Source organism: Oenanthe melanoleuca, unplaced genomic scaffold, assembly GCF_029582105.1.
Source record: "Oenanthe melanoleuca isolate GR-GAL-2019-014 unplaced genomic scaffold, OMel1.0 S171, whole genome shotgun sequence".
NCBI lineage: Eukaryota > Metazoa > Chordata > Aves > Passeriformes > Muscicapidae > Oenanthe > Oenanthe melanoleuca.
Window position 1 is genome coordinate 1 of NW_026612820.1, and position 14,132 is coordinate 14,132.

Genomic DNA, 14,132 nt, shown 5'->3' on the forward strand with positions numbered 1-14,132 from the left:
TCTGTAAGTTCTGCCATAGGGACGAGCACTGCAGTGTACAGAACGCTAAGGAGAAAGCATGCACAGCACACAGTAGTTCTCACTTTGCACTACACTTAGAACTGAGTTCTCTGCATCACGGCTATGTACCACAGAAGACTGCTTGGCGAATGGCTATGTAGTAGCAAAGCAAGCTGACGTTGATCCTGCTTCATGCTTTCAGTCACTGACAAGCGATTAGCTGCCAAGTGCACTCTCCAGTGCTCTGCAGCCTCCTTCTTCGCGCTATGTATCCTGCGGCGATATCTCTCTAGGCGAGGTAAAGTGTCGTCTCCTGCTAACACAGAACACTCTGCTGGTAGGCTGGTAAGTTTTGCTACTGACAAAACACGCCTGGCGTGTGCACTTTTCTGTCCAAGTCTCTGTACCATACGAGAATGCCCTGCTCCTTGGAAGCGTACCGTGCACTCTGTAAGTTCTGCATAGGGACGAGCACTGCAGTGTACAGAACGCTAAGGAGAAAGCATGCACAGCACACAGTAGTTCTCACTTGGCACTACACTTAGAACTGAGTTCTCTGCATCACGGCTATGTACCACAGAAGACTGCTTGGCGAATGGCTATGTAGTAGCAAAGCAAGCTGACGTTGATCCTGCTTCATGCTTTCAGTCACTGACAAGCGATCTGCTGCCAAGTGCACTCTCCAGTGCTCTGCAGCCTCCTTCTTCGCGCTATGTATCCTGCGGCGATATCTCTCTAGGCGAGGTAAAGTGTCGTCTCCTGCTAACACAGAACACTCTGCTGGTGGGTTTTGCTACTGACAAAACACGCCTGGCGTGTGCACTTTTCTGTCCAAGTCTCTGTACCATACGAGAATGCCCTGCTCCTTGGAAGCGTACCGTGCACTCTGTAAGTTCTGCATAGGGACGAGCACTGCAGTGTACAGAACGCTAAGGAGAAAGCATGCACAGCACACAGTAGTTCTCACTTGGCACTACACTTAGAACTGAGTTCTCTGCATCACGGCTATGTACCACAGAAGACTGCTTGGCGAATGGCTATGTAGTAGCAAAGCAAGCTGACGTTGATCCTGCTTCATGCTTTCAGTCACTGACAAGCGATTAGCTGCCAAGTGCACTCTCCAGTGCTCTGCAGCCTCCTTCTTCGCGCTATGTATCCTGCGGCGATATCTCTCTAGGCGAGGTAAAGTGTCGTCTCCTGCTAACACAGAACACTCTGCTGGTGGGTTTTGCTACTGCCAAAACACGCCTGGCGTGTGCACTTTTCTGTCCAAGTCTCTGTACCATACGAGAATGCCCTGCTCCTTGGAAGCGTACCGTGCACTCTGTAAGTTCTGCATAGGGACGAGCACTGCAGTGTACAGAACGCTAAGGAGAAAGCATGCACAGCACACAGTAGTTCTCACTTGGCACTACACTTAGAACTGAGTTCTCTGCATCACGGCTATGTACCACAGAAGACTGCTTGGCGAATGGCTATGTAGTAGCAAAGCAAGCTGACGTTGATCCTGCTTCATGCTTTCAGTCACTGACAAGCGATTAGCTGCCAAGTGCACTCTCCAGTGCTCTGCAGCCTCCTTCTTCGCGCTATGTATCCTGCGGCGATATCTCTCTAGGCGAGGTAAAGTGTCGTCTCCTGCTAACACAGAACACTCTGCTGGTGGGTTTTGCTACTGCCAAAACACGCCTGGCGTGTGCACTTTTCTGTCCAAGTCTCTGTACCATACGAGAATGCCCTGCTCCTTGGAAGCGTACCGTGCACTCTGTAAGTTCTGCATAGGGACGAGCACTGCAGTGTACAGAACGCTAAGGAGAAAGCATGCACAGCACACAGTAGTTCTCACTTGGCACTACACTTAGAACTGAGTTCTCTGCATCACGGCTATGTACCACAGAAGACTGCTTGGCGAATGGCTATGTAGTAGCAAAGCAAGCTGACGTTGATCCTGCTTCATGCTTTCAGTCACTGACAAGCGATTAGCTGCCAAGTGCACTCTCCAGTGCTCTGCAGCCTCCTTCTTCGCGCTATGTATCCTGCGGCGATATCTCTCTAGGCGAGGTAAAGTGTCGTCTCCTGCTAACACAGAACACTCTGCTGGTGGGTTTTGCTACTGACAAAACACGCCTGGCGTGTGCACTTTTCTGTCCAAGTCTCTGTACCATACGAGAATGCCCTGCTCCTTGGAAGCGTACCGTGCACTCTGTAAGTTCTGCATAGGGACGAGCACTGCAGTGTACAGAACGCTAAGGAGAAAGCATGCACAGCACACAGTAGTTCTCACTTGGCACTACACTTAGAACTGAGTTCTCTGCATCACGGCTATGTACCACAGAAGACTGCTTGGCGAATAGGCATGTAGTAGCAAAGCAAGCTGACGTTGATCCTGCTTCATGCTTTCAGTCACTGACAAGCGATTAGCTGCCGAAGTGCACTCTCCAGTGCTCTGCAGCCTCCTTCTTCGCGCTATGTATCCTGCGGCGATATCTCTCTAGGCGAGGTAAAGTGTCGTCTCCTGCTAACACAGAACACTCTGCTGGTGGGTTTTGCTACTGACAAAACACGCCTGGCGTGTGCACTTTTCTGTCCAAGTCTCTGTACCATACGAGAATGCCCTGCTCCTTGGAAGCGTACCGTGCACTCTGTAAGTTCTGCATAGGGACGAGCACTGCAGTGTACAGAACGCTAAGGAGAAAGCATGCACAGCACACAGTAGTTCTCACTTGGCACTACACTTAGAACTGAGTTCTCTGCATCACGGCTATGTACCACAGAAGACTGCTTGGCGAATGGCTATGTAGTAGCAAAGCAAGCTGACGTTGATCCTGCTTCATGCTTTCAGTCACTGACAAGCGATCTAGCTGCCAAGTGCACTCTCCAGTGCTCTGCAGCCTCCTTCTTCGCGCTATGTATCCTGCGGCGATATCTCTCTAGGCGAGGTAAAGTGTCGTCTCCTGCTAACACAGAACACTCTGCTGGTGGGTTTTGCTACTGACAAAACACGCCTGGCGTGTGCACTTTTCTGTCCAAGTCTCTGTACCATACGAGAATGCCCTGCTCCTTGGAAGCGTACCGTGCACTCTGTAAGTTCTGCATAGGGACGAGCACTGCAGTGTACAGAACGCTAAGGAGAAAGCATGCACAGCACACAGTAGTTCTCACTTGGCACTACACTTAGAACTGAGTTCTCTGCATCACGGCTATGTACCACAGAAGACTGCTTGGCGAATAGGCTATGTAGTAGCAAAGCAAGCTGACGTTGATCCTGCTTCATGCTTTCAGTCACTGACAAGCGATTAGCTGCCAAGTGCACTCTCCAGTGCTCTGCAGCCTCCTTCTTCGCGCTATGTATCCTGCGGCGATATCTCTCTAGGCGAGGTAAAGTGTCGTCTCCTGCTAACACAGAACACTCTGCTGGTGGGTTTTGCTACTGACAAAACACGCCTGGCGTGTGCACTTTTCTGTCCAAGTCTCTGTACCATACGAGAATGCCCTGCTCCTTGGAAGCGTACCGTGCACTCTGTAAGTTCTGCATAGGGACGAGCACTGCAGTGTACAGAACGCTAAGGAGAAAGCATGCACAGCACACAGTAGTTCTCACTTGGCACTACACTTAGAACTGAGTTCTCTGCATCACGGCTATGTACCACAGAAGACTGCTTGGCGAATAGGCTATGTAGTAGCAAAGCAAGCTGACGTTGATCCTGCTTCATGCTTTCAGTCACTGACAAGCGATTAGCTGCGAAGTGCACTCTCCAGTGCTCTGCAGCCTCCTTCTTCGCGCTATGTATCCTGCGGCGATATCTCTCTAGGCGAGGTAAAGTGTCGTCTCCTGCTAACACAGAACACTCTGCTGGTGGGTTTTGCTACTGACAAAACACGCCTGGCGTGTGCACTTTTCTGTCCAAGTCTCTGTACCATACGAGAATGCCCTGCTCCTTGGAAGCGTACCGTGCACTCTGTAAGTTCTGCCATAGGGACGAGCACTGCAGTGTACAGAACGCTAAGGAGAAAGCATGCACAGCACACAGTAGTTCTCACTTGGCACTACACTTAGAACTGAGTTCTCTGCATCACGGCTATGTACCACAGAAGACTGCTTGGCGAATGGCTATGTAGTAGCAAAGCAAGCTGACGTTGATCCTGCTTCATGCTTTCAGTCACTGACAAGCGATCTGCTGCCAAGTGCACTCTCCAGTGCTCTGCAGCCTCCTTCTTCGCGCTATGTATCCTGCGGCGATATCTCTCTAGGCGAGGTAAAGTGTCGTCTCCTGCTAACACAGAACACTCTGCTGGTGGGTTTTGCTACTGACAAAACACGCCTGGCGTGTGCACTTTTCTGTCCAAGTCTCTGTACCATACGAGAATGCCCTGCTCCTTGGAAGCGTACCGTGCACTCTGTAAGTTCTGCATAGGGACGAGCACTGCAGTGTACAGAACGCTAAGGAGAAAGCATGCACAGCACACAGTAGTTCTCACTTGGCACTACACTTAGAACTGAGTTCTCTGCATCACGGCTATGTACCACAGAAGACTGCTTGGCGAATGGCTATGTAGTAGCAAAGCAAGCTGACGTTGATCCTGCTTCATGCTTTCAGTCACTGACAAGCGATTAGCTGCCAAGTGCACTCTCCAGTGCTCTGCAGCCTCCTTCTTCGCGCTATGTATCCTGCGGCGATATCTCTCTAGGCGAGGTAAAGTGTCGTCTCCTGCTAACACAGAACACTCTGCTGGTGGGTTTTGCTACTGCCAAAACACGCCTGGCGTGTGCACTTTTCTGTCCAAGTCTCTGTACCATACGAGAATGCCCTGCTCCTTGGAAGCGTACCGTGCACTCTGTAAGTTCTGCATAGGGACGAGCACTGCAGTGTACAGAACGCTAAGGAGAAAGCATGCACAGCACACAGTAGTTCTCACTTGGCACTACACTTAGAACTGAGTTCTCTGCATCACGGCTATGTACCACAGAAGACTGCTTGGCGAATGGCTATGTAGTAGCAAAGCAAGCTGACGTTGATCCTGCTTCATGCTTTCAGTCACTGACAAGCGATTAGCTGCCAAGTGCACTCTCCAGTGCTCTGCAGCCTCCTTCTTCGCGCTATGTATCCTGCGGCGATATCTCTCTAGGCGAGGTAAAGTGTCGTCTCCTGCTAACACAGAACACTCTGCTGGTGGGTTTTGCTACTGCCAAAACACGCCTGGCGTGTGCACTTTTCTGTCCAAGTCTCTGTACCATACGAGAATGCCCTGCTCCTTGGAAGCGTACCGTGCACTCTGTAAGTTCTGCATAGGGACGAGCACTGCAGTGTACAGAACGCTAAGGAGAAAGCATGCACAGCACACAGTAGTTCTCACTTGGCACTACACTTAGAACTGAGTTCTCTGCATCACGGCTATGTACCACAGAAGACTGCTTGGCGAATGGCTATGTAGTAGCAAAGCAAGCTGACGTTGATCCTGCTTCATGCTTCAGTCACTGACAAGCGATCTAGCTGCCAAGTGCACTCTCCAGTGCTCTGCAGCCTCCTTCTTCGCGCTATGTATCCTGCGGCGATATCTCTCTAGGCGAGGTAAAGTGTCGTCTCCTGCTAACACAGAACACTCTGCTGGTGGGTTTTGCTACTGACAAAACACGCCTGGCGTGTGCACTTTTCTGTCCAAGTCTCTGTACCATACGAGAATGCCCTGCTCCTTGGAAGCGTACCGTGCACTCTGTAAGTTCTGCATAGGGACGAGCACTGCAGTGTACAGAACGCTAAGGAGAAAGCATGCACAGCACACAGTAGTTCTCACTTGGCACTACACTTAGAACTGAGTTCTCTGCATCACGGCTATGTACCACAGAAGACTGCTTGGCGAATGGCTATGTAGTAGCAAAGCAAGCTGACGTTGATCCTGCTTCATGCTTTCAGTCACTGACAAGCGATCTAGCTGCCAAGTGCACTCTCCAGTGCTCTGCAGCCTCCTTCTTCGCGCTATGTATCCTGCGGCGATATCTCTCTAGGCGAGGTAAAGTGTCGTCTCCTGCTAACACAGAACACTCTGCTGGTGGGTTTTGCTACTGACAAAACACGCCTGGCGTGTGCACTTTTCTGTCCAAGTCTCTGTACCATACGAGAATGCCCTGCTCCTTGGAAGCGTACCGTGCACTCTGTAAGTTCTGCATAGGGACGAGCACTGCAGTGTACAGAACGCTAAGGAGAAAGCATGCACAGCACACAGTAGTTCTCACTTGGCACTACACTTAGAACTGAGTTCTCTGCATCACGGCTATGTACCACAGAAGACTGCTTGGCGAATGGCTATGTAGTAGCAAAGCAAGCTGACGTTGATCCTGCTTCATGCTTTCAGTCACTGACAAGCGATTAGCTGCGAAGTGCACTCTCCAGTGCTCTGCAGCCTCCTTCTTCGCGCTATGTATCCTGCGGCGATATCTCTCTAGGCGAGGTAAAGTGTCGTCTCCTGCTAACACAGAACACTCTGCTGGTGGGTTTTGCTACTGCCAAAACACGCCTGGCGTGTGCACTTTTCTGTCCAAGTCTCTGTACCATACGAGAATGCCCTGCTCCTTGGAAGCGTACCGTGCACTCTGTAAGTTCTGCATAGGGACGAGCACTGCAGTGTACAGAACGCTAAGGAGAAAGCATGCACAGCACACAGTAGTTCTCACTTGGCACTACACTTAGAACTGAGTTCTCTGCATCACGGCTATGTACCACAGAAGACTGCTTGGCGAATAGGCTATGTAGTAGCAAAGCAAGCTGACGTTGATCCTGCTTCATGCTTTCAGTCACTGACAAGCGATTAGCTGCCAAGTGCACTCTCCAGTGCTCTGCAGCCTCCTTCTTCGCGCTATGTATCCTGCGGCGATATCTCTCTAGGCGAGGTAAAGTGTCGTCTCCTGCTAACACAGAACACTCTGCTGGTGGGTTTTGCTACTGACAAAACACGCCTGGCGTGTGCACTTTTCTGTCCAAGTCTCTGTACCATACGAGAATGCCCTGCTCCTTGGAAGCGTACCGTGCACTCTGTAAGTTCTGCATAGGGACGAGCACTGCAGTGTACAGAACGCTAAGGAGAAAGCATGCACAGCACACAGTAGTTCTCACTTTGCACTACACTTAGAACTGAGTTCTCTGCATCACGGCTATGTACCACAGAAGACTGCTTGGCGAATGGCTATGTAGTAGCAAAGCAAGCTGACGTTGATCCTGCTTCATGCTTTCAGTCACTGACAAGCGATCTGCTGCGAAGTGCACTCTCCAGTGCTCTGCAGCCTCCTTCTTCGCGCTATGTATCCTGCGGCGATATCTCTCTAGGCGAGGTAAAGTGTCGTCTCCTGCTAACACAGAACACTCTGCTGGTGGGTTTTGCTACTGACAAAACACGCCTGGCGTGTGCACTTTTCTGTCCAAGTCTCTGTACCATACGAGAATGCCCTGCTCCTTGGAAGCGTACCGTGCACTCTGTAAGTTCTGCATAGGGACGAGCACTGCAGTGTACAGAACGCTAAGGAGAAAGCATGCACAGCACACAGTAGTTCTCACTTGGCACTACACTTAGAACTGAGTTCTCTGCATCACGGCTATGTACCACAGAAGACTGCTTGACGAATAGGCTATGTAGTAGCAAAGCAAGCTGACGTTGATCCTGCTTCATGCTTTCAGTCACTGACAAGCGATTAGCTGCGAAGTGCACTCTCCAGTGCTCTGCAGCCTCCTTCTTCGCGCTATGTATCCTGCGGCGATATCTCTCTAGGCGAGGTAAAGTGTCGTCTCCTGCTAACACAGAACACTCTGCTGGTGGGTTTTGCTACTGCCAAAACACGCCTGGCGTGTGCACTTTTCTGTCCAAGTCTCTGTACCATACGAGAATGCCCTGCTCCTTGGAAGCGTACCGTGCACTCTGTAAGTTCTGCATAGGGACGAGCACTGCAGTGTACAGAACGCTAAGGAGAAAGCATGCACAGCACACAGTAGTTCTCACTTTGCACTACACTTAGAACTGAGTTCTCTGCATCACGGCTATGTACCACAGAAGACTGCTTGGCGAATGGCTATGTAGTAGCAAAGCAAGCTGACGTTGATCCTGCTTCATGCTTTCAGTCACTGACAAGCGATTAGCTGCGAAGTGCACTCTCCAGTGCTCTGCAGCCTCCTTCTTCGCGCTATGTATCCTGCGGCGATATCTCTCTAGGCGAGGTAAAGTGTCGTCTCCTGCTAACACAGAACACTCTGCTGGCTGGTAGGTATTGCTACTGCCAAAACACGCCTGGCGTGTGCACTTTTCTGTCAAACTCTCTGTACCATACGAGAATGCCCTGCTCCTTGGAAGCGTACCGTGCACTCTGTAAGTTCTGCATAGGGACGAGCACTGCAGTGTACAGAACGCTAAGGAGAAAGCATGCACAGCACACAGTTCTCACTTTGCACTACACTTAGAACTGAGTTCTCTGCATCACGGCTATGTACCACAGAAGACTGCTTGACCAATAGGTATGTAGTAGCAAAAGCACGTGACACGCGCGGCAGTCGCGTATCCCGAGGCGCGGGGTTCGGTTTAGGGTCCTTTGCCCTGGGCATGAGCAACGGTGCCCAGAGCAATGGATTGCCAGACAGGAGTGGGACACAGCCCGGTAGTGCAGCCATAGTCGCCCCCCTATCCCGCTTGTGGACACAACCAGGTACGGGAGCACCCCCAGATCTCAGGCACGACTATTTGAGCCCAGAGCGATGGATCAGCAGACATGAGCATGGGTTTTGGGTGAAACTCGGGTGTCACAGGTGGATTTTTAGGAGGAATCTCCCACTTTGGGGAGATTTTGGGGCCAAATCTTTGATTTTGGCTAAAACCACCTCATCCCGTGTGGATTTTTGGGGCTCTCTTCACATTTTTGTGGTGAAATTCCCCAATTTTTTTCCCAAATCCTTTTTAAATTTATTTTTTTATTTTTTAGTGTTTCCTCCTCCCCAGTTTCCCAAAACCCCCCCTAAAAAATTCCAAAATAATTTCAAAAAACTCCACACAAATACAGGGGAAGCTTCCATGTGAATTTAATATTTTGGGGGGATGGGGTGCCCAAAATTTTTGGGCTCCTCTCACTCAGTCCTGGGGCACCCCGGGGGTCTTGGTGCCCTCCAGCATCTCCTTGTAGTGGCGCTTGAAAAAACCAACCTGGAAAGGGAAATTCGGGGAGGGGGGGGGAAATTGAAAATATAGTTGAAAATTTAAAAAAAATCCATTTAAAACATTTTAAAATCCTGAAAAAACAGAAAAACAAAAAACCAAAAAGCCCCTCAAATAAAAAAAGGCCAAAAACAAGAAAAAAAAAAAAGAAACCACACAAACCCGACCAAAAAACCGAAAAAGCTTTCAAATTTACCCTTACAAAAATCCCAAACCGCACAGAAATTTCCCCAAAAAATCACAAACCCCTAAAAATCCCCAAAAACCTTCCCCAATCCCCCCAAAATACTTCAAAATCCCCAAAAAACTCTTTAAAAACCTCTAACAAATACCTTAAGAAAACCTTCAAACCCCTCAAAAAACCTAAAAAAAAAATCCCAAAAAAGCCCCAAAATTCCCCTTTAAGACCCCTCGAAGCTCCACTAAAATCCAAAAAAAACCTCTTTAAAATCCCCTAAAAAAACCCTTCCAAATCCCCTAAAAGCTCCAAAACCTCTTTAAAATCCCCTAGAAAAAAAACCCTAAAAAGTATCCAAAAACCCTTTAAATTTCCCTAAAATATCCCTTTAAAATCCCCAAAAAAATCCCAAAATTCCTCCAAAAATCCTTTTAAAAACCCTTAACTCCCCCAAAATACTCCCAAAATTCCCCCAACAAAACTGAAAAAAAAACCTTTAAAATTCTTTAAAAACCCCCAAAATCCCCAAAAAAATCTCTTTAAAATCCCCTTTAAAAACCCCTAAAAATTCCCAAAAACCCCTTAAAAATTCCCTAAAAATTTTAAAATTAAAAAAAACAAATCCCAAAATTCCTCCAAAAATCCTTTTAAAAACCCCTAAATCCCCCCCACCTCAAAATAACCCTCAAAAATTCCCCCAATAAAATCTAAAAAACTCTTTAAAAATTATTTCAAAACAGCCCAAAATCCCCCAAATTTCCCCAAACTCAGCGAGCACCAGCACGAACCTGTTGCGAGTAGAGTCTGGCTACCATGGCTTGGAAGGATGCTGATAAAGCATGGAGATGTGACACAGGTAACACAGATGGACACAAACGACAGAACACGGACACAGATTACACAAGAGACACCAGTTATTTACCCAGAGCTGGAAGGAACTGGAGCAGCCATCAAGTGCAGCATCTCAGAGCCAGAGCTGGAAGGAAGAACAGTCAGAGCTGGAGGTTCAGCAAGCTGGACTGGGAAACACCTGCAAGTGAAACAAGCAGAAGGAACAGAAATCACCTGGGCCCTCAGATATCCTGAGCAGTAAGTGAGCAAGGGGTGCAGGAGCAGGAGCTGTGAGAACCAGGAACAGCTCTCGTGCAGGGGCTCCATGGGCTGGAGCTGTTACAGGCACAGGTGTCCCTGAGGGAGAGCTGAGCTCACCTGCAGCTGCAGCAGGAACGTCTCGAGGCTGGATCCGGACTGAGTGCACCCTGGACTCTGAGCCAGGCGCAGGCGTGGGTGTCCCTAACCAGGAGCTCTGGGCAGCGGGGAGCCCAGCCTCTTCCACTGGGGACTGAAGCCATGCCAAGTGCCACTCTCGGCGTGGAGGCGTCTCCCAGTCCCATCCCTGAGAGCAGAAGGAGGCAGGGGCTCTCCTGGGGACGTGGTGCAGCAGCATCTCCTCTGTCTCGGCACAAAGGGGGTCAGTCAGCACCCCCAGGGTGCACAGCACAGCCCCACATAACCCACAGGAGATGCCTGTCTTGGTGCCACGCTGGGCCCGTGCTCCTCACCTGGGCTCATCCTCCCGTGTCAGTGTGCCAGGGCTGCTCCTGTTGGGGCCGTGTCCCAGCCCGAGCCCTTCGGCCAGTCCCCTGTGCTGCTTCCTGCATGGAGACAGTCCCTGGGGAGGAAGATGCTGCAGCTTTGCCTCTTGGAAGATGCAGCTCTTGCCCCAGCAGGAGCTGCCAACCCTCAGCACAGATCTCTGCAGGCAGCAAAAGGCAGTGGTGAAAGCAGGCACTGCTCTTAAGGACTGCAGCCGACCCCGTGGGCCATCACGTGCCCCTTTTCTCTGCAGTGCTGCAGGGGCTGGGTCACAGCCCGAGACCTGCCCCAACGGCTGCAGCTTTCCGGGCAAACGAGAGCCCCGGCGCCTCTCGGAAGCTTCTCCTGGGCAGGCTGGGCCCAGGGCTGGTCGAGAGGCTTTGCCTCCTGTCCTTCCCCCTGCTGTGGCCGCAGGCCCCACCGTCCCCTTTCCAGCCTGACCCGCACTTTGGTGGCTCTGCATCCCTCCGGTGAGCCCGGGAGAGGGAATGGAGCTGTGCCGGGCCGGGCTGCCCAGGCAGGGCTTCTGGACAACGAGGCACGGCTCGCTTGGAGACAGGGACAGTCAGGAAACCCCTCCCCAGACTTACCAAATCTCACAGGAATGACAGGGGGCTGCAACTGCCCCATCCTCTGCGGGAGCCCAGTCGGGGGAGGCCCATTCTGGGGGGCTGTGCCAGGCAGCCTTCTCTGCAGCTTCCCCACAGCTGAATCTCTGCAAATACATTTGGAAAACAGTTGGGTAGATTCAAAGTCCCAGAGCACTGCCTGGCTCCCTTCTCTACCGTGTCACACTCACCTGCGGGAGAGGCCACAGGCTCGGGCCAGCCTCGAGCTCCCGGGGCAAAAAGGAGAGTCCCAATCCTACAAAATGCCCCAAAAAAAGCCCGACCACAACTAAAAAACTCCCTACCCCTGACCAAATAAAAACAAAAAAAAAAAAACCCCTTTAAATACAGAAAACTTACACCTATTTTTAATATTTAATTTCTACTCCTTTTCATATTTGATATTATATATATTACATATATTGTTCAATAAATTTACAATGCAATTTACATTATAACATATATACTACACTTTTATAATTTATTATGCACATAATTATGCACATATTACAAAAATTAATTTCTAGTTTATGTATATAAATATATCCTTACATATATTTGTACGTTTATATTTTTTAATATTATTTATTAAAAAAGCTCAGCCACTAACCAAATAGAAACCAAAAAACCCTTTCTTTTTAAATATATTTCAAATTTTTTTAAATAAATATATATATGTAATTTAAATATATAAATAAATAATATATAAATTATATTTTTATATATATAATTATTTATATAATGTATAAAAATATATATTTTTTAAAATATATGTATCTCATATTTATATCTGTAATTTATATATTATGTATATGGTACACCATAACATGTATGATACTATTTATATTATATCCTACATATATACTTTTATTTGTTTATATTCTATACTTATATATATATTTACACGTACATACATTTATACATAGTTTTAGTTTTAGTTTTAGATATATTTTTAGTTTTATGTTTGTATATATTGTATATTTGTACATTTATATTTGCTTATATTAATTATATTTATGTTATTTATAAAAATCCTACCTCTAACCAAATAAAACCAATAAAACATTTATTTAAGCTATAGTTAGGTATTTTTCATATTTATATTGTCTCCTACACCCAGCCCTCCCTGTGAATGTTCTGGCACCATTGGGTCCCTCTGGGGGACGGCACCCGGCAACACCCCCGCCATTCTCCACTCACCTGCTCCTTCACGGCAGCGTGGCTCCCTCTCCTCGGGACCTTGGGGTGCCCCAAAGGACATGGGAGCCCCCGAGTCTCCACCCCTTGTCCCCCTCAGCCTTTTTTCCTCACCCCCCAAAGAACGACTGCAGCTGCTCCACGGGGGCAGCCCAGAAGTTCCCCAGCCCCGCAGACACAGGCGACAGGAGGCAGAAGAGAGGACAAAGGTAGAAACCCCCTCCCGCACCTCTCACCTTTCTGGCTGAGAAAGCAGCTGCCTCCTCCTGCTGGCTGCTCCCGGCTGCGGGCAGGGCGATGGCTCGGGCAGCTCTGCAGGCTGTTCTTTCTTCCTCGATGTTATTTGTGTTTTCCTCCGTTTCCCCGGGCGGGAGGGGAGCCGGGAGGGAACACAGACTGGAGACGGGAAGGGTCGTTCCTGAGGCGGAGCCCGGCAGAGAGAGGCGTGCCGCAGCTGCCTGCCGGCGCCCGCCGGGCTCCGGCGTGCCCGCGGTGCCGCTGGGCGCACGGCCCGTGTCCGCACGCCTGGCAATGCCGCGGAGAACGGCTCGGGGCGCGGGCAGGCAGCCCAAACACGGACCTTGGTCCTTCATTTCCCGCCCTTTCTTGCGGCCATCTTTGTTGTGGCCGCAGCCACTTCCGGTCGGTCGCCATCTTTGTTGTGGCCGAAGACACGTCCGGTCGGCTGCCGTGTTTCTTGTGGTTCCCTTCGGGCCCTCGCCCCTCACAAAGGCATCCTTCTTATCTCCTGCCTGAACCTTACCCGACGCTGGCAGCGGTGGACGCCGACCGACCCCGCGCTCTTGGCACGGTATTCCGCCTCCATTCCCGGCGCTTGGATGCATCGGGGTGCTGCTTTCGGTTCAAAATGGCGGCGCCCGTGCTTGCCACCCTCTTCCGTACAACATGGCGGCGCCCGTACTTGCCACCCTCTTCCGTACAACATGGCGGCGCCCGTGCTTGCCACCCTCTTCCGTACAACATGGCGGCGCCTGTACTTGCCACCCTCTTCCGTACAACATGGCGACGCCCGTGACCGCCACGTGCTTTCGGTTTAATATGGCCGCGCCCTTGCCCGCCACGTGTTTTTAGGTAAATATGGCATCTCCAACGCGGCCGCGTGGTGCTGGACAAGTGTGCCTGCGACTACATAGTCACGTGTTGCCGGACAGTATGTCGGCGGCCATTCTGCCGTGTGATAGGGGACAGTTTTTGCGGCCCCGATTAAAGTGGTCGGGCCGACAGGGTGACCCGATGACATGGAGGGGCGGGCCGACCCTATGACGCGCGGGAGCGTGGCGAGGCGGTGACGCGGGGGGGGCGTGGCCGCGGCCGTGACGGGAGGGTCGGGGCCGCGGCAGTGACGCCGG

General features: G+C 50.3%; 1 protein-coding gene across 5 annotated transcripts; it reads right to left on the bottom strand.

Annotated features, from left to right (window-relative positions):
• Positions 1-8,920: 8,920 nt before the first annotated feature.
• Positions 8,921-13,644, bottom strand: LOC130266726 (uncharacterized). Of its 5 annotated transcripts, none has more exons than XR_008842967.1 (6): positions 12,999-13,644; positions 11,548-11,672; positions 10,924-11,033; positions 10,571-10,813; positions 10,284-10,391; positions 8,921-9,171 (listed from the first exon to the last, which is right to left on the bottom strand). XR_008842967.1 is itself a non-coding variant. In XM_056515988.1 (5 exons), exons 1-3 carry the CDS (start codon positions 13,605-13,607, stop codon positions 10,943-10,945), a joined length of 825 nt encoding a protein of 274 aa, XP_056371963.1. In that variant the 5' UTR covers positions 13,608-13,632; the 3' UTR covers positions 8,921-9,171; positions 10,284-10,813; positions 10,924-10,942. The 5 variants fall into 5 exon arrangements, 2 of the variants coding, with proteins under 2 accessions (XP_056371963.1, XP_056371962.1); XR_008842968.1 differs by having other exon boundaries at positions 10,571-10,817; positions 12,999-13,576; XR_008842969.1 differs by having other exon boundaries at positions 10,571-10,757; positions 10,924-11,672; positions 12,999-13,576.
• Between the last annotated feature and the right edge of the window lie 488 nt (positions 13,645-14,132).

Excerpts from the sequence above, each read along its gene's own strand:
- LOC130266726 (XM_056515988.1), bottom strand. The coding sequence starts at position 13,607 with ATGCATCCAAGCGCCGGGAATGGAGGCGGAATACCGTGCCAAGAGCGC. Across the intron at positions 11,673-12,998 it reads CTGCTTTCTCAGCCAGAAAG|AGATTCAGCTGTGGGGAAGC; the intron begins GTGAGAGGTGCG and ends ATGTATTTGCAG. Across the intron at positions 11,034-11,547 it reads TGTCATTCCTGTGAGATTTG|GGACTGTCTCCATGCAGGAA; the intron begins GTAAGTCTGGGG and ends CTTCCTCCCCAG.